Source organism: Nomascus leucogenys, chromosome 6 (assembly GCF_006542625.1).
Source record: "Nomascus leucogenys isolate Asia chromosome 6, Asia_NLE_v1, whole genome shotgun sequence".
Classification (NCBI taxonomy): Eukaryota; Metazoa; Chordata; class Mammalia; order Primates; family Hylobatidae; genus Nomascus; species Nomascus leucogenys.
In genome coordinates, this window is record NC_044386.1 from 85,403,451 (window position 1) to 85,428,662 (window position 25,212).

General features: G+C 49.7%; 1 protein-coding gene across 17 annotated transcripts in view; it reads right to left on the minus strand.

Annotated features, from left to right (window-relative positions):
* Positions 1–25,212, minus strand: part of MEGF11 (multiple EGF like domains 11) — a 381,359-nt gene that overhangs the window by 238,069 nt on the left and 118,078 nt on the right. For 15 of the 17 annotated variants that reach the window (XR_004030546.1, XM_003267113.3, XM_030814597.1 and 12 more), the window contains exons 2-4: positions 10,950–11,055; positions 6,544–6,645; positions 1,686–1,786 (exon numbers count right to left, since the gene is read on the minus strand). Coding sequence is in view for 16 of the 17 variants with exons in the window: in XM_003267113.3 (XP_003267161.1) it covers positions 1,686–1,786; positions 6,544–6,645; positions 10,950–11,047 (301 nt within the window). In the remaining variant the exon portion in view is untranslated. Of the gene's footprint in view, positions 1–1,685; positions 1,787–6,543; positions 6,646–10,949; positions 11,056–25,212 lie in introns of those variants that run through there. The other 2 variants (XM_030814606.1, XM_030814599.1) reach the window with 1 other exon arrangement.

Genomic DNA, 25,212 nt, shown 5'->3' on the forward strand with positions numbered 1-25,212 from the left:
AAGTCGGAAGGTATCAACTGCCCTTGCCTGTCAGCAAGACTGGGCCTCCTGTGCAATCAGGACACTTAGCACTTCTGCCCTGCTCTTCATTTTCCAAGAGCTTTGCCACCGTTCACTAATGGAAATTAGAAAGGAAATGTGCTCGTCCATTCCTGGATCTCTGTACTGACATCCAAACTGCCTTCATAATCTCCCTGAGTCCATCACTGTGCCCTGAGCTTCGGCAGGCCGCTTACATCTGTCTCTGAGGCTTTGTGAGTCCCGTGTCCTGCCCCTGGCCTGATTTCGCACTACTCCATGCAGACAGAGCAGCAGCAGGAAAGCCTGAGTCCTGATCTCACATCTACACCTGGGTCTTGGTTACCCCATCCCAGGTGAGGTACTGACCAAGGCCTTGTCCTAGCTCAGTCCTCTGCCCTGCTCCTGAGGAATGGCCTTTTAGGTGAACTGCTTTGTATCTTTCCTACAAAACCACCACTACTGAACCCATTGGAGGGTACATTTTTCATTCATTCTTGTAATGCAATTAGAATTGAGTTTCTCCAGCATTGGGGGAGATGTAACAACAGTAGGAGAAAATTGTCATTTTATTCCCAACATCAACACACCCACTCTGCCCAAATTTTCCCTCTGGTGCGAACTCTCTCTACCCACTCGAATGGCAAAGAGAATACTAACAAGGAAACTTGCTCTCCAAATGAAGAGGCAGAAGCTTTGGGGGTGGAATCTCTTCTCAGTCATTAAACGAGGGCCTCCCAGCTCCTCTGACACTCTCCTGCAGTTGAGGGAACCTTCCAAGGCCCGCTGGAAAGGCCACTGGCCCCATGTCACTGGGTCAGAGGTGAGTGGGGAAAGAGTCCCTTAGAACCCAACAGGGACCCTACAATCATTCTCCCAGAGAGGTTAAGTGACTTGCCCAAAGCCCCATAGCTAGGAAGCCCAGATCTACAGGCTCCTGCTCCGGGGTGCCTCCACTGAACCACGCTGCTCTTCTCCCAGAGGGCCTGCAGCTGCCAGCAACTCAGCTCTTGTCTTTCTTAGGGGACACTAAGGCTTACATTTTCTGAGCTGCTCTTAACAAATAGGAAAAGAGGCAATGTTTGTCTTTCATGCACACACCTCTTCTCCAATGTCCCCCAAATCCTTTTTGGAAATCCTCCGAGCTCCCGGAACCACTCCCTCATGGTCCGTCTCACCTTTGCCCCCATCCTTTTCTTACTGTGGTTTTGACATCCAACAACCCAGCCTTCCTTCCTCCCTTTCCCATTTCCACCCATCCAGCTGTCCATCCACATACCCATCCATCTCTCCTTCCATCCAGCAAAGCTGTCTTGAGCACCTGCACATCTTAACCCTGTGCCAGGCACCCAGCACTTCTTCTCCCTTGCTCCTCAGAGTGCCCACTCCAGAAGGAGCCACTTCTCCCCTATCCCCCATCAAGGCCTTGAACTCACGGACTTCCATCCACCCTGTAAGGAGGTTGATCTGATGGTCCAACCCTTGCTACTGTATTTGCAGCAAATTCATTATTCCTTCTGAGCACCGGTAGCAGGCAGGGACTTCTGGAGCCATCTGGCTGAGGACTGCTGCCTAGGGGCCATGGATATCAGCCCTACCTCCCCTCCCCTCCTTTCGCCTCTCCTCCCTTCCCCACTGAGGCCAGAACAGCAGCAGCCCCTACATACGTATGCAGAAGTCTCCATTCTCATAGTAGCCAGGGCAGCACTGGGACCTCCGCCGGTACATGGTCCGGAGGCCTCTCCGATACGCCGTCTTATAACTGATCCTAAGGCACAAGGGAGAAAGCCACTTGAAAGTATTGAAAATCAATCCCTCCCGTTTAGAATGATATTTGTGTTAAGCTATATTGAGGATGCCATTCAATAATTACTTTAAAATGCATGGCGGCTTCAAATATGAAGGAACACAATAAAGAAATCAATAGTGGGATTTGGGCTGTTGTGATGCAGAATGTATTACACGGCACTTTCTAAACCTGCTGACTTTTCCCCAATCACTTCTAAATAGAAGGGCTGCAGAAGATACTTTTTGGAGTGACACTGTGGAGGGCAACCATGAACTTCTCCTTAGTTCCTTAAAACACCCAGATTCTGGACTTGAAGAGCCCATGGGGTGACCTGGATAGAAGTCAGGACCTGAGGGTTTCTGTGCCCGCCCCGTCCCACCCCTCTAACAAGCCAGACTGCTCACAGCCCCCTGAGTATTGGTCCCCCCCACTTGGAGAACTGAGGCAGGGTCAGCAAAAGGACCCTTTGAGTCCAACTCAGTCCGGAGAGTAGATTAATCTCCCCCACACCAAAAATAACACCTCCGGGAGAGGAGCCTCGCATGCCATCCCTGGGAAGGCCCTGAACCGACCCCTTGCCCAGCAAAGGAAGAAGCTGAGGCCCATGGAGCTGCAGCACTGGGAGTCAGACACCTGGGTTCCAGACCTTATGCTGACACAAGTGTGAAGACTTAGCCCCATGCCAGAGAGACTATGAGCAACATCTCATTCCATTCCCTGCAGCAGGCGCCATTACTATTCCCCTTTATTTTATTTCTTTCCCTTTTAGAGCTTTTATTCTATTTTTTTATGTTCCCCTCAACTCCCCACCCTTTGTTTTATGAATAAGAAAACTAAAATTAGTGAAGTTAGTGACCAGCACAGCTAATCAGGGTCAGAGCCAGGATTCAAACCTAGCTCACTCCAATTTCAAAGCTGCTAGGCTTAACCTACTGCCCTCTACCAGGTTTCACAGGGTAGATTCTGGCCTTACAGATGGCCACAGTGAAGGAGTAAGTAAAAGGAAATACGGAGTCCTTAGGAGGAAATCAAAATAGGGTATTCATAGGCAAAGCCCCTTCTTCACATGGAGAGTCAAAGTGGAAGAGATTTGAAGTGGCCACTAGAGACTAGAGAGAGGAAGTGACCTGCCCAAGGTCATGGAGTGGAACTTGGACCCAACCCCAAGTCCTTGGGCCTTGAAGCCAGACCTCTTTCCACTTTTCCATCAGCACCTAAGGGGAGCTTGCCCTGTGGACTCTTCTCAGCAGCACAGCAGCAGGGTCTGGTCATCAGAGACACCTACAGACTATGTTCCATGGAGGGTCGGGCTGGCTTAGGAAAAGAGTCCTATAATACAGGCTGGGACAACCCTCCCACACCTTAAAGCCCTCACTTCATAACAAATGACAGTGCAGAACTCTGGGGAAATCTGTGATATTTGGGAATGTCGTAAGCTAAGGTCATTCAACTTTGTCAAAAACCCATAATGGAAGGAAAGCTGGCCTCAAAGTAAAGCTACTTCCCCAGCACAGAAGGCAGCTCCCGGCAGTTTCAGGGGTTGTATAAGCCTCTCAGGTAAAGAATGACTCAGAATCCACTCAGAGGTCATCCAGCCTGTTCTCCCCAGCAAACAGGATTATCCCCGACCCCCCCAACGGGGGGTGATCTGGGCATCATTAACGCCCCTCAGGAGAGCGTTGCCACCCATTGTTTCTGGCTCACCCATCTTTGTTTGTCCCTGTGCAGGTTGGAAAGCAAGAGAGGGAAGCAAGGCCAGGTGCCAGGCTGCTCTCAGGGGAAGGATGCTGGGTTAAAACATGCCATTCCACACCAAAGCAGACGGAGGGTGCAAGCTGTTAGCATGCACACTCTAGGTCATCAGGAAAGCTGCAAGGCGACTCAATAATTTAGCAAAATAATTCATGTTCTAGGAATACAGCCTATTTTAATAAGCAGCCACCACCTCAGTGGTGATGGATGGCAGCCCTAGCCTTCAAGTACCCAAAAGGGCCACACCCCTGAGCAAACTTGGCTCTCACAATGGGCCTGCCACGACTTTGGGAGAAGCAGCACTACTATTTCTGCCTCTGTCTTTGACCAGGGCCGCAAGCAGCCAACTCTGGCAAAATTGGTGGGGTGAAAGAGAGCATTTAGTCCCATCTCCTCATTCCACAGTCAAATGCTAGAGGAAGGGGATGCAGTAATAGCTGAGTCACTCCTATTGGACCACCTTTCTGCAAATAGCAACTATAAAATCTAGGGGAAAATATACAAAACAACTACCTGAAGGCACTTGAGGGAGGACAAAAGCAGGTGGATACTGGAGGCAAGTGGACATTTGAGAGAAGGGAATGGTGCTGGGCAAGTTAGCACAACAATGCTCCAGGCAACTAAAATTCAGACAGAAAACACACAAACTTGCTCATTTGAAGAACCACAGGACAAGTCCAGGGTGCACCCAGCAGGTAGCAGGTGAAAGGGGAAACCTTAGAGAGGTGAGAGCTACAAAGAGGGAGCCCCAACATCTTTGTAAAATCCCTGCCCAAGTGTCTGGCCACTGATTTATCCTTATGGAGGACATATTCCAAGCAGCCTAGCTAATGCTAAAAATATTAAACTTTCAGAGTTTGGAATTTGTGTTTAGCCAAGTAACCAGGCCGCTAAAAAAATAAACAAACAACAACAACAACAAATTAATATTCTCTGGAGGAACATAACAGAATCTGGTCTCCACATGTCATTCATAATGCTCACAATATAATCCAAGATTACTAGGCATATAAAGAAACACACTGGCCAGGCGCGGTGGCTCACGCCTGTAATCCCAGCACTTTGGAAAGCCAAGGCGAGGAGATCACAAGGTCGGGAGTTTGAGACCAGCCTGGCCAATATGGTGAAACCCCATCTCTACTAGAAATACAAAAATTAGAAGGATGTGGTGGCGGGTGCATGTAATCCCAGCTACTCAGGAGGCTGAGGCAGGAGAATTACTTGAACCGGGAAGGCAGAGGTTGCAGTGAGCCGAGATCACGCCACTGCACTCCAGCCTGGGCAACAGAGTGGGACTCTGTCAAAAAACAAACAGACAAACAAACAAAACACCAAAAAACAAGAAACTCCCCATGCAGAAAAAAAAAAAGCAATCAGTGAAGACCAACCCTGAGATGACCCAGATGTTGGAATTAGCAGGCAAGGATTTTAAAGCAGCAAGTATAGCTCTGCTCAATGTCTCACAGCCAGTTAGTAGCAAAACCTCAAAGAAAACCAGGACTTCGGCTTCTCAGCACAGAACGAGTTTTCTCATCCATGTTGCTGCCCAGCATGATTCCTGAATTATCCTCAAAGAGGAACTGGGCTCATAGGAGAAGCAAAGGAGAAATCTGGAATCAACAGATATTCAGCAACTAGGAAAAGGGCCCACCCTGGGGTCTCTCCCTTACTCCCTTATTTACCCTTCAACAGCTAGTCTCTCACCCTTCAAATAGTGTCACTTCACATGTGGCTAATATCTCACACTTTCCTCCATTTTCCCCTGTATTTTTCAAAGTAATTTTCACATTCCTGACCTCCCTGGACACTGCAGGGTAGGTAGAACAAGGATTATTAAGGTTTTTTTGTTTCATTTTTTGGTTTTTGGTTTTTTTTTTTTTTGAGATGGAGTCTCGCTCTGTTGCCCAGGCTGGAGTGCAGTGGCGCGATCTTGGCTCACTGCAAGCTCTGCCTGAATGGTGGAGTTCATGCCATTCTCCTGCCTCAGCCTCCCTAGTAGCTGGGACTACAGGCACCTGCCACCATGCCCGGCTAATTTTTTGTATTTTTAGTAGAGACGGGGTTTCACCATGTTAGCCAGGATGATCTCGTTCTCTTGACTTCATGATCCGCCCGCCTCAGCCTCCCAAAGTGCTGGGATTACAGGCGTGAGCCACTGCGCCCGGTGGGATTATTAAGTTTGATGAGTACACGGGGAATCCCAAAGTAAAGTGTCTTTCCAGGGTCATCCCTTAAAGCATGTTGTTTCTTCCTTCCTCTTGCCTTTCCCTGAGTGACGTGATAACATATGATCTGCAGGAGGGCTGCAGACAAGGGTACAAGACTGACAATGTGCAGTTGTCCATGTTGAGCACTGCTAAGGAAAGCCTGGCCAAGGTGCCGAGAGGTTGCTGAATTCTAGCCTGCACTCTGTTCTTCAAGCCAGATGCCCTGATATGGGGCTACATCTGCTCAGGGCAGGGGGCTGTCTTAGGTTGGGTTTTCCCCCAAAGGCAAACCCTAAGAAAAGGATTCAAGAACAAGTAGTTTATTTTGGAGGCAATCCTAGGAAGTACTGGTAGGAGGATGGAAAAGTGAGACAGGGAAGTAAAGGCAGCCAATTTACGGTATATTATTGAGCAGGTTACTTCTACGGGCAACTGGGGTTCCATCACTGGAGACTTCTAGGATACATGTAGAACATGGCTAAGAGATGTTCCTGCCATCCCAAGTGTGACGAAGTTGGGGTAGTTATCCACCACCTCCCCATCTCCCCATCCCTGGTTGAGGGATGCCCTCAAGAGCATTAACTCTCCAGCACTGCTGGCCTGTCTTACCCACAAGCTCTTTTGGCCAGAAAGAAGCCACCAGCAGAGCATCTTGGGTGTTCAGAGTGGAGGCGCATGACAACATCTGCTCCAGTGGCCTTTTTCTAACTTGTACAGAGGCAAGCCCTGAGAGCCCAGTGCCTTTTCCCTGCCCCGTCATCTGAGAGAGGTACTCACCGGTGCCTGGTGCACTTGAACCAGTTGAGGATGTCTGTGCATCGTGTGTAATAGATCTGATCGAAGGGGTGTGCATACGATTCCTGGACAGTCACAGCATAGCTGAGAACCAGATGGGAGATGGGAGCCATGATTAGCACTTGGGAAGCTGAGCTGATATTCCCCAGGGCATCTGAGCCCACAGCCCTGAGGCCAAGCTCCACAGCCAAGTGTCCGGAGGTTCTAACCTCCTCCCTCCCAACTATCCTCCCCCTGCCCTGAATGCCCTCATATTCCAGCCTCCCCGACCCCAGGTTGGCCCCAGGACATATTTACTGACCTTTGGCCCAGATCATTTTCTAAAATTTGAGTTCATTTGTTCATTTAACAGAGAATGAATAAAGAAGCAGGGGGTAGTTTTATTCTGTGTGGCTCTGGAAGGCAGAGCCAACAAGTTTAAAAATACTTTATGTGTTTGTTCATATCTTTATGGTTTTCAAAGAACATGCTTGGAAGCTGGTCTTTGCAGCAACTCTATGAACTAAGTGGCCCCATTTTATAGAGGAAGACACTAAGGCTCAGAGAAAAGTGACTTGCCCAGCTCACACTGCAGTATCAATAGCTGCTAACATTTATTGAGCACCCTGTGTCAAGTGTTTTAATACATTTCATTCCTCACAATCTTAGGCAGGTGGAATTGTTCTCGCTTTACAGACCAGGAAACTGAGTATCAGGGGGCCTAAGTGGCTTCCACAAGCTCCTCCAGTTACTTTCTACTCTATTCTGCCTCTGGTATAGCTGGGGGTACACTGGGGATATGTCCCTGATAGAAGTGGTTTCTTGTCATCCTGCCTGTTAGCTGTAAACCTGGACCAGCAGGTGGAAGCCACGGGGAAGCAGATCTCAGCTTAACCAAAATAAGCCTTTCTACCTGCCGGCCCCTGGCAGCGGTTGCATGAAGTGGCATTCAAGCCAGGATGCTGAAGTGAGGACTCACGTTTCCTAAGCAGGCTGGAGAGAGGACCTCAGCTGAGATCTAAGGAATTAATTTCTATGTAGGTTGGTATTATTCAGTGTTTTTCCCAGAAGGCTCACTGACCTGGGCCAGATGGCCAGGTCCAGGCTGTAAAAGCACGTCTGCCTTGCCTGAGGAAACTGCATTGGTTAACTTGCAAAGGGGCTGGGCAGGCCAGCTCCCCAAGTGGGTCCACAGTAGGCTCTCTGATGCCTGAAAGGTCAAAGGTCTGGCATCCAGAAGGAGGAGGCCAAAAGCAGTCAACAATGCTCAGAGGCCTGGGTGGTGGGAAATTCTGTTTCTCTGAAGCACTGGGGATGTAAGGAGGGCTCTCGGTGTGCCCCCACCAGCTGGCACACCTGAGATATGCCTCAGAAGCACACATCTAGGAAAAAAATAGCCCAAACCCTGTTTATCTCCAGGCTTGGGGAAACTGAGGCAACTCAACCCTCACTCCAGCCACCCAGAGTCCTCCTCCAACTCTGGGATCGCATGATTCTTTGCTCCAGCACATCTCCTGAATACCTCACTTAGAGCAAGAGGATGAACGGGGAGCGTGCACGGCCCCTGGAATCCAAACATGGGGGCAGTAGGAGGGGCAAGTTTGAAGCCTGTTGCCTGTTAGCAGCATGCCCTTAGATGCGTTATTTGACTCATATAAGTCTCTGTTTCCTCACCTGTAAGTCTAACCAGGTTGTGTGGTTATTGTGAGGATTAAAGGAGGGCAGTAATCTCTCAGGGCAGTGGGAAAATAAAACAAGATATGCTATACATGTAACATGCTTAAACAGTAAGCGTTTAATAGATGTTGACAGGCAATGATTCACTTCCTGTGCTAGGCACTGAAGGATCTTTCCTCCCTCACCAAGGTGGGGGAGAGAGGGAGCAAGACCAGCACACAGAATGGATTCCCCACCTTTGTTAAGCACTTGGGGGTCCAGCCTCCCTTTTCAGCCCTAACATAGACCTTGGATGCCCAGAGAGAAGCCCAGCAGAGGGCTGGAGGGGGCAGTCACGGGGTAGAGACCAGGCTCTGCAGGATGCCCTGGGCTGAACGAGTCTGGCAACGAGGCCTCGTACCAACTCCAAGTTCTCTGACCCGAAGTGTGTGCCCCTGGTTTCATGGCTGGGTGGCTTAACACTGCTCATTTGCCAACATGCTAATGAGGGGCCAGATTAATCTTGGAGAGCCAGGCTTTACTATCGGGGAGAGGTCTTTACACTGGGTTTTATGGTGGAGGGGCATAATTAATAAGGAGCCGCCAGAAGCACTAATCCAGCTGAGAAATTCTCCCTAAGCGGTCTCCAGGGACCGGGGTGTGTTTCTGGAACAACACAGGCTAGATCCATCCATACATAACTTACAATGGAGCTCAGCTGGAAAGACTGAGAAGAAGAAAGCACCTGGTGTCACCAGGCATTGCCCACAAGGCTTACCCCTTGGGGCCAGAGAAGCCCAGAGAGTCCCCAGACCTCATTCTAGCTGTTAGATTTCACTCCTTGTCTTCCCATCCAGGCTGTACCCTTGGCTGATAGACTAAGAAGCCTGAAATGCCAGCTTAGTTCAGCTCAGTTCAGAATATTTTCACATTCCAAATGTATTCATGTTGGGCAGGTGTACAAAATTAGTGAGTACAAATGGGGCTCAGACAGAGAGAGAAGTCAGAAGGGGCCCTCCCTGTGGGGGATGCTCCCTGGAAGAGAGGGACTCTGGATAGAGCCACTAGGGCAGGCAGAGGTGAGCAGCTGCAAAGGAGGCACTCGAGGGGCTGTGAGGCAGCAGAGACAGTAGCAGGAAGCAGCTGTGTCTTAACAGGACCAGAGGGATGAAAGGGGTCCTCTGAGGCTGGAGTCCAAAACCCACAGAATAATGAGGGGCTCTTCCCAATACCTCTCTGACCCACTGGGAAATAAAGGTTTAAATTCACCAAAGCCAGAACAGGCAAGGGGCCTGAGTAACCTCCAAATCACGTAGAAAGCTTATGAAAAATGCAATATTGAATCAGCATCTTGGGGATAGGCCGCAGGAGACTTTTTCATATGTACCTCCCATGAGTCTGATGTGCACTAAACTCCATCATAACCAGTTCCTGCAAAGCCACAGTTGTCAACAAGAAAAGACAGTAACTGATGCTTATGGTCCTCAAAGCACTTTCGTGAAACTGCTGCCCTTGATCTTCCAACGAGCCTGTGAGGCAAGGATAATGATTCTCCCCACTTTACAGAGGTGGAAGTAGGCTCAGAGCTGTTCAGAGACTTCCCCAGAGTCACACAGCTTATAGGTGGAAAAATCCAGATTGAAATGAACTGAGGTCTTCTCATGATGGATCTTGTTTTCTTCCCACTTTACCAAAAAGGGACACACCACAGTACTGCCTTTTGCTCCATCCTCAACTTTATTGGGACACCACGCACAGGATCTGGTCTCCAGGGATCACACAAGTGCAGACACTGTCCCTCTGCCTCCTAGCTGATCCTTCCTGACCCACAAGTGTCCAGGCTACCCCAGAGCCAGGTCCTGCCTAGCTGAGGTGCCTTTCCCTGCCCTAGGGCTGGGCTATCCACCCTCACGGGCATGAAGCACGGACCCCCCTTCCGAGTCCCCCGCCTTTCTTCCTCTACCATTCACTTCTCCCATTGGGCCCTCATCTTAATTTTATTCATTTGATTTATTAACATGTAAGTAGCAGAGTCATCCTGGTCAGCATGGCCAATCAATTCCGGGGTTTAATTCGGTTTTTCCCTGATTGGGTCTCTGGTCACTGTCTTTCTGCTCACCAAAATCAATACTTTAACCTTGTGCTTCAAAGTCAGGCCGTCTGCAGGGACCTGGCCCATTCCCCCAGGACCTAGTGCCGTAGCTGGAATGCAGCCTGCTCTTCCACTGCAGCTTCGGCCACCCTTCCCCGGCAACACCCTGCCCCCACCAGACCGGAAGTAGTAGGACCCCTTCACCCGTCCACCTCAGGGCAGGCTGCTGGGGCCACACATCCAAGCTGCCACGTGGCTGCCAGTCCTGGGAGACCAGGAAAGGCGTCACAGCATCAGAGAGCATGCCACCTGGGACCACAGTCCGCATGCCCCCACTTACTGCACCCCATCTGGCTGTGGACAGGGACTGAGCCCCTCTGAGTCTCTACTTTCTCATCTGTGCAATGGCTGGGAAGTGCTAGTGCAGGGAGGGGCAGGACAGTGCGTCGTAACTGCAGTTAATGTAAGTTGCCTCCATCCTGACCTTCTGGACAGAATCTACACTGCTCTGTCCTGTCTCTCAGCATCTGGGCCATCTCCCCAGCCAGGCTGCAGACCCTTAGAGGGCAGCTCCTGGATCTCCTGACTGCCTCTGTCCCCTACTGCCATGCCCAGGGCGATCCCCCAGAGAGTGTCTGGCCATCTGAGACCCACACCTTACCTCTCCCAGTGGCTGCACACGTTGGGGTCCTCAGGGTTCAGGGCAAGGGTGGCTTGCAGGAAGGAGAAGGCAATGAGCCCCGTCAGGGAGAGCGCCATCCCGGGCCCTGCACAGGAGAACAAAGGAGGCTGCGTCTGTGATCAGACCATGTTCCTGGCAATTACTTAGTTTCCCATCGTCGTGGGTAATGAGCATTTGATATTTCACATTGCAGGCTTTGACTAACACCGTAACAGTTCACCGGTTCTGAGTAACAGGAGAGTGGGAAGCCTGAGTCAGGAAAAAGTCCAAATTCTAGGCCAGGGGTTCTGAATGTTTTTTGACTCAGGGACAGCTCTGAGAATCCAGTGAAAAGTATAGATGTTCTCTCCAGAAAAATGCCCACAAGTACAAAATGGGCTATAATTGCAGGGTGTCCTCAGGCCCCCGGGCCCATCCTTGGACCCAGGGACCCCAGATCTGGACTGCTTTAAAGGGAATGCCCTCCCCGTTCCCTTATCCCTCATCATTGACATTCTTTGCCCATCTACTTCCTTTCCCCACTCCCTCCTGCCAAGAAGAAAGAGAAAAAAGATGTCTGATGTGGACCTGAGGGGGGAATGAGCCAAGAAAACCCTGAGCTCTGGGCCCACAAGCCATGGAAGACGGACCTTGCATCTTCTGTCTCCCATGGGGTATCAGCTACTTCTGCCCAGAGTGATGCAGTCGCACGTGCCATTCCCACTGCGGGATGCCAGGCCTAGACCACCTGGTAAGGGACCGTAAGGAATCAGTTTGCAGGCTTTGATCCAAGCCCCTGAAGTGATAGCCTATGGCAGGTATATGCCTACGTGGGATGCCAACTCCCTTGCTTCACTAAACTAGGGGTCCCCCAACAAGGGGATCCTCACAGAGGGCAGACAACCTTTCGGGTGGGAGTGGCTGAAATGCCTCCTGAGGTTCCTTCCTGTCCTGGCACTCCAGGACTCTCTGGTCCTCCTGCCTCAGAGAACTTCTAGTCCAAGGGTTGCAACCTGGTGGGTCGCTGACCTTGAGGGGTGCAGAGGAGCTGGAAATCATACGCACCCAAACATCATCTGTAGGCTGAATGAACGCTGTGACTCAGAAAGACAGAACTATTTTTCATGTGTACATAGATGCTATCATGATTTATTTAAAAGCTTTACTGAATTCAGAGTAGCTTTTCTTCTTAATCAACAACACTAAAAATTGCAACTTCCAATAACTGGGGGTAGGGGTGTTACAGAAAATATTTTGACATTGGAAAGGGGTCGCAGGCTTGAAATGGTTGGGGATCTATCCCACCGGCCCTGGGTTCGCAGATGAGGAAGCGCTCAACCTACTTAGGAGAACAGATAAAAGCCGGCATGTATTTTGCACACACCCCCATTTGTACCCTCAGGGAAGCTAAATGGAGTGCCTTTCTTCTGAAAGGTTAAACACTCTCCTTCGCTCCACAGTAATTTCCTTGTTAAACTCTTTCTCAGCAGCTCCTTCAAAGATAAACAAATTGTCACCAATTCTGTATAACCGTGGGGGTCTAAATTAATGATTAATGAGGTGTTTCTGTTTGAGATCTGGAAATCTGACTAAATCATCTGACTAAAATGCAGATTTAGCCAGATTTCAAATGGATGCATTCTGAAAATCAGAGAGAGGGGAGCGATTCTAGTGTTTCTGCTCAAGGTGCAGAGTCCAGGAGTATGCAAAGCATAGCTGCTCAGAGCTCCCCACCCACTCCCCGCAGCCCACTGCCCCAGCCCCGGAGACCCAATCAGCACCTCAGAAGGCTCCACACAAACTGGAGTCTGTGCAACACCAGGGCTGCAGAGGAGCTCAGCGATCATTTCAATCCATTCTCCTCTGGGAGATTCAACCAAGAGCGGAGAAAGAGCCTGCCCCGGACATGGCATTGAGCTATGCGGAGAGTCAAAAGTGGAACAAGCATCTTCTTCCAAGTGGGGTTTGGGCTAATCAGGCACCAAATAAAGAAATAAACAATGGGACACAGAGTTCCAGAAGGCATGGAGTCTGAATGCCAGCTGTAGGGGATGCCTTGCCTTGTCTTGATTCTCTCTGTGGCCCTGACTCATTACTTGGGCCACTCCTATAATCTCCAGCATTCTCCCGAGAGAACCTCCTGACAGCATCTTCAAACTTATTACACCAAGAGTATCAAAAGATGAGGCCACCTGGACAAGAGAAGATTGTTCCTCTGGTCCCTTTTGACCCATGTGATGGGAGAGAGAGGTAACTTGGATCATTGCTGTAATTTGTGAGATTTTAAAATCCTCATGAAAAGAGAGAGAGAGAGAAAGAAAGAAAGAGAGAAAGAAAGGAAGGAAGGAAGGAAGGAAGGAAGGAAAAGGAAAGGAGAAGGGAAGAAGGAAAGAAAAGAAAGAAAGAGAGGGAGGGAGGGAGGGAGGGAGGAAGGAAGGAAGGAAGGAAGGAAGGAAGGAAGGAAGGAAATTCTCTTTGTCTCCGATACTTCACTCAGGCGCAGTGAAGAAAGAAGCCGTCACCACATGGGGGCAACTCATCCCCATTAACTTTAATGAGACTTTCGCAGGATCTCTCTGAGGACAGATCCCAAAGACATATGCTTATGAGATGACTGAGGGAAAATCAATTCTGCTGCAGTGGTTATTAGGCCGACACCATTTGGAGTGACAGAGGTTAACATATTAGGCACCATCTGATTTAGAGCATTAATAATTAAATAAGAAAATGCCCCTGGTTTCACTTCAGGGGAAGAGTCCATGTAAATAGATCTGCTGGTTCTCCTCCCTCTGGTCCAGCTGTCTACATACTAGGGAGCAGAGGAAGTTGCAGAGGTGGAAAATTTTCTTTCCTTATCGGGCACCGTGGCTACTTTACAAACCCTGATGGACAGGGCAGGGCGGATAAAGGGAAGAGAAAGTGCCCAGGAGGCGTACCTCTCACGCCTGCAGACAGGGTGTTGTCAGCCCACATGGCCACCCACAGGCCATGGCCCAAACTGAGCACTTTTGGCATACCACCTGCCCGGGCCTGGGCCGTGCTGTGGAGGACATAAAGAAATAAGATGCCATCAGCTGCAGTGCACTTGAGGACGCTCAAAGCAGCAAGTGACTAAGTCCCACTGGTGGAGCTGTGAAAGCCTTTGTGGAGTGGGTGGGACTTGGACTGGATGGCGTATGCAAAGGTGGAGGCTAGAGAAAGGGCATTTCTGGGTCAGGTCCAGCCCAAGCAGTGCATGGAGGCAGGAATGTGCAGGAACTTTGGAGGAACCAGACAGCAGACAGCTTGCACTGGGCAGCATGGGCACCTCTGGAGGGCATTCTCTACAGCTGGGTTCTGTGGAACACCAGTCCCATGAGACATTGATAGAAATCTCTCAGACAAAGATCTCCAAGGGTGAATAAGCTCAGGAAATGCTGCTCGCTATGTCCTCATCCTAAATATTCAGTCTAAGCATTTTAGCATAGCTTAGACTCTGAGAAGACCCAAAATAAAGAGACCATTTGACTTTTTGTTTCACCCAATATTTCCCATGGAACTCTTCCCAGTGACACAGCTCTAAGAGCGGCGTTCCTGATGATAGCGGCTTAGGAAACTCTGCTCCCCTCCCTCAACACCAAGTCTGAAGAAAGGCCTGGTGCATGTCAAGCTGTGTCCTGAGAGTCTGCATGCACTTGTTTATTCTAACACTCAAGGGCCTCTTATGCCTGGCACCTGGTGTTAAAGGAAAATGCTGCCGGGTTGCTTAAGGGACACTGGCATCATAGCAAAGGATCCCTCCTCCTGTCCAGGGCTTCTGCTCCGGCCTAGGTTGGCTTTGCTGGCTGAGCAGATCTTAGAGATGGCAGCATCCTCTGGAGGCCCCTGCCTCTGCCTAGGACCCTGCCATCACTAGCACCAGCACCTGTGGAGGCCAGTCTCTCTCTCTGGTGGCAGCACACACCTGGCCAGACACTAGTTGCTCACATTAGCCAAGATGCATAAATTGGGGCAGAAGGCAGACAGACAGATGGCCTCTGCCCTGGGATCAGCTGTTACAGCCTTAAGGTCCATCTGTGCTAAAATCCTACCCTACCTGCCTCACTTCCACCACTGGCTTCGTTCTCCTGACTGTGCCTAAATCTTGGATGCTGGAGCCTGGAGCCTGGCCCACGTGCCTGCAGCCTGCTCTCTGTCAATCCCAGTCCATCTTCCCATGATCCTCTGCTTCTCAACATATTTGCACTGGCGGCAGGAGTGGCAGCAGTCAGACACTATTTTGTGGGCCCAGGGAAGTTCCCACTCCCACAACAATGGGGATCTATTATAGTGGCTGTTTAGAATGCTGTGCTGAGGAAGAGGGGCTGAGTGGGAAAGCATGCCAGGATTGATTAGTAATGTCTGTCTTGAACTCTGGGGAGGGACAACACAGGTGCCATGTACCGTGCCTATATTGCTGAACAGGTGTTACCACTTTGGAAATTTCTCCCCTCCTATATTTACCACTTAGATATGGCCTTGGCTCTTCCCTCTGGACCCTAAGACCTAAGGATTATTTCCTTCCCCTTGTACCATGCCACTAGAACATATACTTCATGAGGGCAGGGGTTTCCATCTCTTGTGTTCACAGCTATGTCCCCAGCCCCAAGAGCATTTCCTGCACATACAGCGGCTCAAGACATCTTTGTCAACTGATTACTGACTCTGCAGCCAACCTCCAACCCAACCTCTCAACCATCCCAAGCCTCAGGATCAGCCACATTGCTTGTGTCTGGCCTGAGAGGACACCAAAGACCCATCCCAACAGCAGGTCACACTGCACAAGGCATTCCGTGTTGTGTTAACATTGCGCTTGCAGAGACACCAATCTGGTGGCATCAGATACTGTACAGTGAGCACCCAGGACATCCTGAGAGCAATTCAAAGACTTCTGCCTGGACCACCCCATCAGCACCAGCGCATATCTGCTCCCCACACAGCACAAGGCTGGCATTGAAGCCCAGGCAATCGCTCAAGCTGCAGTTGGGGACTGGGTGTTCCAGACGCCTCATGAAAAGGCGCTTTCAGGTCTGGGAAGCAGCAGAAGCAAACCCCAAACTGGAGCTGATAAAGCAAACGCCTCACATTTCTCCCAGCATGTGGGTGGAGAGAGAGCTTTCTATCTTCTAATTATAGAAGATACACACACACTTCTCTACTTTTTTCTGAATAAAACAAAAAGCCAAGTTTGCACACAGTGGGGCAAATGCCAAGGTTATCGCCCCGTCTAGTGGCCTTCCCCTTCCTCTGCCCTGGCTCTCTCAGCTGGCTCCCAGTCCCCAGCCCTCTCTATTTACTGGCCTTGCTAGGGCCTGATTAGTGTGAGATGAAAAGAGGAGTTGGATCGGCCCTCATAATTAAAAAGCTTCGTCCTTTGCCTTGATGAAGCCTCCTGCCCTGCAGCAATCCCACCAGGGGTTGGGTTTATGTTGAATGCTTTCTAATCTTCCTGTACTTAAAAAAAAAAAAAAAAAAAAAAAAAAAGTTTTAAAAATAAATCCACAGCTCTTAATCTCCAAAAGAGTGATTCCCTGACTGCAGGAGCACAGCAAAAATTCTCAGCGCCAATGTGGAGTCTCTGCCAGGTGCCTGCCCCCTGGGATAAATCAGAGGAGATTGGAGTCACCTCCTGAGACAAGTTAAATGTCCCCCTCCAAGTCCCTGCTCCACCACCCTGATAAATTCTGCTTTCTCCTTGCCTGGGAAGCCTCGGGCTGCAAATCCTGAAAATGGTACCATGAGGGTTGCAGCCACCATTAATCAGGGTCAAGAGACTGTCCTGTCCCCTGCACGCTCAAGCCCAGCAGAGAGTAAGTGGCCCTGACATCAGTCAGGCCCAGAGAGAAATCACAGCCTACCCTGGAGCAGAACGGTAGAAACCGCCAAACTAATAAAGCACCAGCCTCCCTCCCACAACAGGCACAGCCTCTGAATTCTGGGCCCCCAAACCACCTCCTGCCTGCCCCAACTCCCAAGCAGGCAACATCTGCACCTCCAGCCTCCAGCCCCTCCGAAGATGAAGGGAGAAAACTTATCTATGTTCTTAGGCCATTCCATTTCTCACAAAGCAATTATCTCCATCTTTCCATTTCTTTGCAAATCAGGACACATTCAGCTGGCCTGACCAACCCCGACGCCTGCCTGGCCCCTCCCCACCCGCAATCTGCCCACTCCTGGCCTTCTCAGCCACCCTCTCCCACCTCCTCCCAGGGCTATGGAGTTCTCATAACTGTAGGTGTCCCTCATGCCCTGCATTAAATCATGGTGACATCCACAAAACCTCTGAAGACAAGTCAGCCTCCCAGGGCCCTTCAGCTCCATGGGGATTTGTCCCCATTCCTGCCCCCTTAAAGAAAACATTCCTTAAACAACAAGGTGCAGCTACAGGGGCCCAGGGGGGAGGAGGGTGCTGAGGGAGGGAGCGCTAGAGAATGCCTGGAAGGCCAAGCCTCTCATGGGAGCTGAGCTGTGAGGATGATGGGCCGGACAGCAAGCCACATGGTGTCCGAACTGGCACCGACACAAACCTGGGAGCAGAAAGGGTCCAACACCTCATCCTCTAGAAGGGGAAACTGTTCCCTGAAAGGGAGGTGACTTGCTCAAAGACACACGAAAACTTGGTTGCAGTCTTCATGTGAAGGGAATGGTGGAGTCCACCTGACTTGGGTTTGAATCCTGCCCTTGCCTTCCTGGCTGTATAACCCAGTAGAGTCATTTACCTGCTCCAGGGCTGAGTGTTTCACATCTTGCACATTAGGGAAGACCAACTTCAAGGGCTGTTAAGATAGTAAATGAGAATGCAGGTAACGTGGTTGGCCCACGGTCTGGCACATAGATGGTACGCAATGAACTATTAGTTTCCTTCCCATCCACATCCTTCACCTCAAAGACTCTTCTAACTCTGTAATTTTAGAGTTTCTAAGGAACTGGAAGAAAAAAAAAAAGACAATGACAGAAAAATCCTCTGCTGGAGAATCTAGGCATGGCTGTATGTTTTGGGGGACTCCTCGATCAGTCCTAACTGTACAATTATCAAGGCAGATCTCATCTTTCATCCATCCCTTCAGCAAACATTATTGAATGCTCACCAGTCACTGTGACACAGAGAAGACTCAGGAGGGGGCCCTGCCCCAAGCCCCTGAACACTTGCTGGAGGGGAGGTGGGAATGGCTAGGAGAGGGTAGTAGACCCAGGATGTGGCTTAATTCAAAGCACCGAGGCCCCTCCCTGCAGGAAGAGGCCTCTCCCTGCAGGAAGCCTCGGGCCAGTGTGATGGGAAATCAGAGCCCTTTGTAGGGATAGATGCTAATGTCCCAGCAGGTCCCCTGTGTGTTGAGTCTGGCCCATCTCCCTTCTAGATGCCTCTGGATCCACTCTTGTTCAGAGCTGCCTCTGAAGGGAGACAGAACCTTTCACAAGCTCATCCAGCCTCCCAACTCCATCCTGTCGGGGCTCAGAAAGCCATACTTCCCCTGCCCTTGGGTCTCACCTGTTGAATTCAATAGGGGAGTTCCCCTCTGCCACCTAAGTCACTACCTTGCTGTGTGACCCAGGAAAGGTTGCTTAACCTCTCTGAGTTTCACTCTGCTGGTGCACAGGGCTCGAGTCAGACTACATCATCTCTTGGGCCCTTCCAACTCTGTAAGCTTACCTACGAAGTATCGCCCTGCCCTGCCCTTCCCCTCCTCATCTTCTCCTCCCTCTTCACCCCTGCACTTCAGGTTTGCACCATCTCCCAGCTGCAGGGAGATAATGCAGAGGAGGCAGCAGAATTGGATTCTAGTCTTTGATCCTAGAAAACTCATTTAACTGCCCTGATCCTCTTTTTCCTCTTTTACAAATAGGAAGGATGAGAGAACAACAGTTTCTTGTGAGGATTAAACAGATAATGCAGGTGTTGCCCTGCAAAATGCAGCCCAGTGGTGAAACCCGGAGATCAGTATCGTTGTGATGGTCAGGATCCTTAGTTGCTGCCCACCTCTGTGTCCAATCTTCGGCACCCTTTGAAGATGGGCCTCTTTCGTGTGCTCCATTCCAGCCAAGAGCCCACACTAGGACAGGATCTCACCTGCCACACCTCAGGGGCCACCTCTCCCCAGTCAATAGACCCCCTGAGTCTGGAGATAAACTGAAGAGCCTGGCTGTCAGCCCACAGACATGGGCATCAGACAAGGGTAGCCTCTCCAGGTTTCCTTAGAGAACCTTCCCGACCGACCTAGGCCAGGGAATTCTGAAGCCAGAAACCAATTGTTTCAAAGTTTGAAATGCCCTACCCATGTTCTAGAAAGAGGGTTGTCAATATAGATAAACATGTTTTAACATATATCTTTAACCCAGCATTCCATTTCTGCAATTTCGTGTTTAAAAACTGGCTGGGGCCAAAGACAGGTTCAAGAATGTTTGTTGCATTCTCTCTTGATAAAGGGATATTTGAGCCAGGCACAGTGGCTCAGGCCTGTAATCCCAGCACTTTGGGAGGCCAAGGCAGGCAGATCACTTGAGGTCAGGAGTTCAAGACCAGCCTGTGCAACATAATGAGATCCTGTCTCTACAAACAATACAGAAAAAAAAAAACAGCCAGGCATGGTGGTCTATGCATGTAGTCCTAGCTACTAGGGAAGTTGAGGTGGGAGGATCACTTGAGCCCAGGAGGTTGAGGCTGCAGTGAGATGTGAGCATCCTACTGCACTCCAGCTTGGGTGACAGCCAGACTCTGTCTCCAAAAAAAAAAAAAAAAAAAAAAGAGAGAGAGAGAGAGAGATGCTTGCTGCAGCACTGAACTGAAGCAACCTAAATGCCCATGATGGGGCCTTTGCTAAATAAATTCCACCAGGTCTATATAACAAACTATTATGCAATCATTTAAAATATTGATGTGGAAAAGTATGGAAGCCCATACACCAGGGCATTAATAATATTTGTCATCTTTTGGGGAAGGGATGGAAGACTTGTGCTTTCTAAGTCAAACATTTTTGTTACATTAGTATTTCTTACAATGGGCATTATCATCACTATAGTCAGAAAAGCAAAGATATCTTAAGATTAATATGTGTAAGTTCACCGACACGGGAAGATGACCCTAAAGTCTTATTATGTGAAAAACGCAGGTTACAAAGCAGCATGAGCATTATGATCACATTTATGTAAACTGCGTGTGCACAGGCATATGGTGTGTGTGTGCCGACAGTGAGGGAGCAAGGACAGGAAGATGCTCAGAGGATGTTAAAAATGTTAACAAAGATGTCTGGATGATGATATTTTGGGTGACTTTCTTTCTTTTTTTTTTTTTTAGAGACGAGGTCTCACTGTTGCACAGACTGGTCTGGAACTCCTGGACTCAAGTGATCCTCCAGCCTCACCCTCCCAAAGTGCTGGAATTACAGGCATAAGCCACCGTGCCTAACCAGCTTACTCTCTTCTCTATACATTTTCAGTATGAGCAGGTCTCAATTTTAAGAATTCAAAAACCAGCCAGGCATGGTGATGCATGCCTGCAGTCCCAGCTACTCAAGAGGCTGAGGCAAGAGGATCTTTTAAGCCTCAGAGTTTGAGGCTACAGTGAGCTATGATTGCGCCACTGGGTGAGATCCAACCTGCGGTGAGACAGCAAGATCCTGTCTTTAAAAATGTTTTTTTTTTTAACCACAATAAAGCCACCTTCATTTTGAAAACAAAAAAGGGAGGGCCCTAAAGGCAGCTCCTCCACAGCTTACCCTCCTCCAGGCCCAGATTCTCCCCCTCTGCTCCTTGGGGCACATTTTCCCAAAGAGCAGGGGTTCACAGAGGGCTTGAGCCCTAAGCCTGCTACCCCTAGGGACACAGGCCACTCGGGGGAGCCTCCCAGGCAGCCCTTGAAGCCATCTGGCTGCGGCGAGATTGCCATCACGATGGTGTGGTATGTGTCCACGCTGTGATGGTATACTCATGCTATGAGGAAAAACATTATGCCGTTTCAAAGACCCAAAATGATCTCATGACACAGAAAAATAGATGTATAATGCACAATTTTGTCAGCTCTATTCAGAATAATAAATGAGTCAGGTATTCAGATTTTTAAAGCAATTTATTGAGGCCCTTTGTCCATGACACTGATAACTTCTGGCTTGCAGCCCGGTCGGGTCATGGCCGGCACTTCACCTCCCTCCTCTGTTCTCACACTGGCTCTGCTCTTCCCTAGAACGGCAAGCACAGGGAGCCCTGGAATCTCAGGAGGTTTCTGAGTCCTAATCCCAGCTCTGCCTCTTACCAACTGCATGGCCTGAGGATGGTCATTTAACCTCCAGGGCTCCCAGCTTCCTCTTCTGCAAAATGGGGTTAGTAATAAACCTGACTCCCAAGGTTGAGATGCCAAAGAGACACAGGTTTATGAAAAGGGCCTGTGAACAGCAGAGCCCCAGGGAAAATATCAGCATGGCTGGGTTTGGCATTGTCCTCTCTGATGGGGCATATGGGGTGCAGTACAGATACTACTGGGGTACACAGGGGGAATGAGTGTATTAGGGTCCTGGGCCTGATAAGGACTGCCTCCCGGGGGTGGGGCAAGTCTGCCAGAAGGGAAGAAAGGAACTGAAGGTGAATTTCAGTAAGTCTGCAATTTGGCCCAGCCCAGGCCCTGCTGACCTGCAGTCTAAGCTAGTGATGATTCCAAGTCTGGACCAGAGGCCAATTTGGCTGCATTTCTGGCCTAGGCTGTGTCTGACAACCATCTCACAGCCACAAGCATTTGCAATCAAACAATTCCTCTGAACTCTAATTTCCTGGAGGAGCAAGAAGCTCACCCACCTTCCAGAACTTCAGCACCCTATATGCCCTCCCAAAGGAAAGACCCACTAAAAAACAGTACTGTGGCCAATCAAAATCTGTCCCTCATTTCCCCAGGTTTAATTTGGAAAATGGCACATAAGTCCCAGAGTCATTGTGTGCCTGGCCTGATTATTCGTTGTTTATTTCAGTATTTTCCAGGAAATTGTTCATTAAGGATAAAAGCACCTGCTTACTGTAAGAGAGCATTACACAAAGACTCTGTCGTGGGAGCCTGGAAGAGCATTAATTAATGAAGTGAAACTGAACAAACATGCTATAAATTAAAGGTCTGAAAAGAAATACCCTGGCATTTAGTGGATTATGAAAGAAGGATGAAATGAAACCTCATATTTTTAGACCACAGAGGGGTAAAAAAAAAAAATGGGAGGGAGAAAATTACAAAAGGTGGCCGAGGTAACGATCTATTTCTGGAGCAACTGAAGCCTGTGCTTCCATTAAGAGAATTATCAATCAATTCCGTTTTGTCTGGGGGCATATACGCACTGTGTGTGCTAAATTAAAAAGCTTAACATGTCAGCGTAGTTTCTTCTGAGGGTTCCGTGGAAGAATGCCAACCAAGGCATTTAGGCTTCAGAGAGGCAAGGCAGGTTATGAGGAGGAAGTCAGGGGGACTTGAGCCATGTCACTAAGTCAGGCCCGGCAAGGCACAGGCCACCCTGAGAACCAGCGTCAAGAGAAAATGTAGCCAAACCCCAATTAACTGGAGCCTTCAGTTAATTGGAAGGTGGCCAAAACAGCCGATCACACTCCCCGGTGCCAGTCAGGCTCAGTCCTCACCGGCGCATTTCAACCAAAGCCAGTGTGGTTTTTTCTTCCCCTCTCCTGAAAAGCAGCTTTTAGGGCTAGCTTCTGATAACTTATTCAGCTTAACTTCCCTCCCTTCATACCCACTCCTGAACAAGGGCAGGCCTTCAGGAACAATGATCCTGAAGTCATGCAAAATCCCGATAAATCCAGAGAGATTTGATCCTATTCATCATACTCCACTTCCCTGGGCAGGAAAGGAAAAGGGCACAATTGCAAAAGCGTTTTGGTAACAGGTGTTGGAACTACAGAAAGGTTTTTTCTGCATACCTTCCAACTCAGTAGGAAATACAGAAATATGAACCACCCATTCCTTATTCCTGGAGGCAAAATGGAGGCAGGGGCAGGTTTCCCGCCTAACTCCAGTTTCTCTCAGCTGCTTTCTGTTCCCTCCCCAGGCAGGCCTGGGCCCGTGAGGTACTAACCCTCAATACACTGAATCACCCCTATGCAGAAGGCAGGACGCTTGCACCAAGTCCAAACCATGCTTCCCCAATGTTCTAATTCTGTGGTGTGCCCACAAATTTCTAAATTTGCCATAATACATACAGGGACTCAATAGGGTAGGAAGAACGGGAGGCAAGCCAGAAGCTTGCTAAGCCATGGGAGGCCTCTAACACAGGTATGTTTGGCTGTGCCAAGAGGGAAAGAGGAGGAAGAAAAAGGAATAGGGGTGGGGAGCGAGGCCGGTGGGAGGCCAGCCTGGCAGGCTTGGGAGAGCAGGCATCTGTGGGCCTGGGTGTGCACAGCTGGCAGGAAGCGGGCGTGGAAGTCTGAGCTCAACCAGGTATTGGATACTAACGCCATATTCGGGGACTTGTGAGCCCTTACTAAGAATACTTTGTGAATATTCCTTGTTGGATTAGAACCTAGATGTAGCCTTGGTTGAACACTGAGTGTGCTGTTCACTCATCAGCCACTGTGCACCTTACTGAGCACCAGGGCAAAGGAAAAATGGGTGGTTCCCAAGAGCTTGCACCGTGCCAGGTGCCAGCCTTGGTACATGGCCAATTTCAGCCCTTCCAGTAACTCCATCAAGTAGGCATTATGATCTCCTCTTGCAGGTGGCGAAATGCAGGCTCGCGTGGGTGACCTAGACACAAATTCAGGACTACCGGCTTGTCCGATGCCATGCTTCTGGGATGTCTCTGTCCTGCAGACTCAGGGGTGTGTGTGTGTGTGTGTGTGTGTGTGTGTGTGTGTGTGTGTGTGACAGGGATAGGCTCATCTCTTTGGATCAGAGCTTCCTCCATGCTCACGAGATTGGAGCAGCAGAGGGGAGGATGTTAATGCTACTGTGAGAAAAGAGAAAACGACTGGCTTGGAACTCAGAAGACAAGCTTGGGCTGGCTGTGTGACCTTGGGTAGGAGGCTGCCTGCTTGGTGCTTCATTGTCCTCTGTTAGCTGAGAGGAAGCCTCTGTCAGCCAGGGTTTCTCCCACCTGAACCACAGCACCCCGAAGAGGATTAATGGACAATTTTCTCAGTTCTCCCAAAGATGGTACATCCTACATGCACAAGAGAAAAGTCAATCTGCTACATGCAGTGGTCACATTAGGGCATGAGGGCAGGATTCTCTCCTGAACCTGGCTGAGAAGGAACTAGGTGGCCCCTAAGGTCTCTTTGGCTCTGACCTCAGGAGATGGGCTGCAGATGAGGATGCCAGACCTCCTGAACCATGTTAGGTCACAATATCCCGTGTGTATTTCCCTCCTGTCATCCCTTGGCCTAACATCATCTTTAAATGAGCCAATTGTGCCTCAGCTGTGCTTTGAAGAATCTAGGGAGAGACTGAGGATAGGCATCAAAAGGGGATAAGCCCTACTCCTCACTCCCCACCCTTAGGGCAAGCACTGTGTGTTCTGGGTCCGGGGGGATCGGCAGCAGTAACTGGCAAGAGATCTGAATAGGAAAGGTGAGCTTGGGGATGAAGAATTAAGCACATGATCCCCCTGCGCCTCCCCTACCTTAGAGGATGTGGAGTTTATTTTATTACACAACAGGTCAGTTCCCCAGCAACGCAGAACAGTGGTTTGTACCCCAGGTATAAGCAATGCCCCATCCTATTCTGGGCTCCATCCAGAAAATATTGTTCTAACAGCTTAAAAAGTAAGAGCACTCCTAGACCTCCTTAATTTTAGGCTTTGCTCAGGGAGCCCCTGCGATGGGAACTGGGAAGGGACAGCAAGTTGTGGAATTCTCTACCACTTCCGCACGGCTCTCAAGAAACAGCAGTAGCCGTGGCAATATCTTTGCATCAAAAAGGACATATCTAGACAGAATAGGCGCCCGCCAGACTCTGGATCATTCCACAAAGTGGAGATGAGGACAAAATCACCCCGAGGGAGGAAGGCAGAGGAGACATTTATTTCAAGCCAATTTCACCCACTGTGGAGCAATCACTAAAGCCAAATGGTAGAGCTGTGCATATATATGTCTCAGTGAGTAAGTGTGGGAAGAGTGAGTGAGCCGGCACAACCGCCAGCCTGGCGCAGCTGCTACAGGGAGGCCCTGCAAGGGGACAGCATCTGCTGATGAGACTGTCTGAGTCCAAGGACGGCCTGATCTGAGCCCCCAGCCAAGGGCCAGGAGAAACAGGCCAGGGACAAAAAAGCAC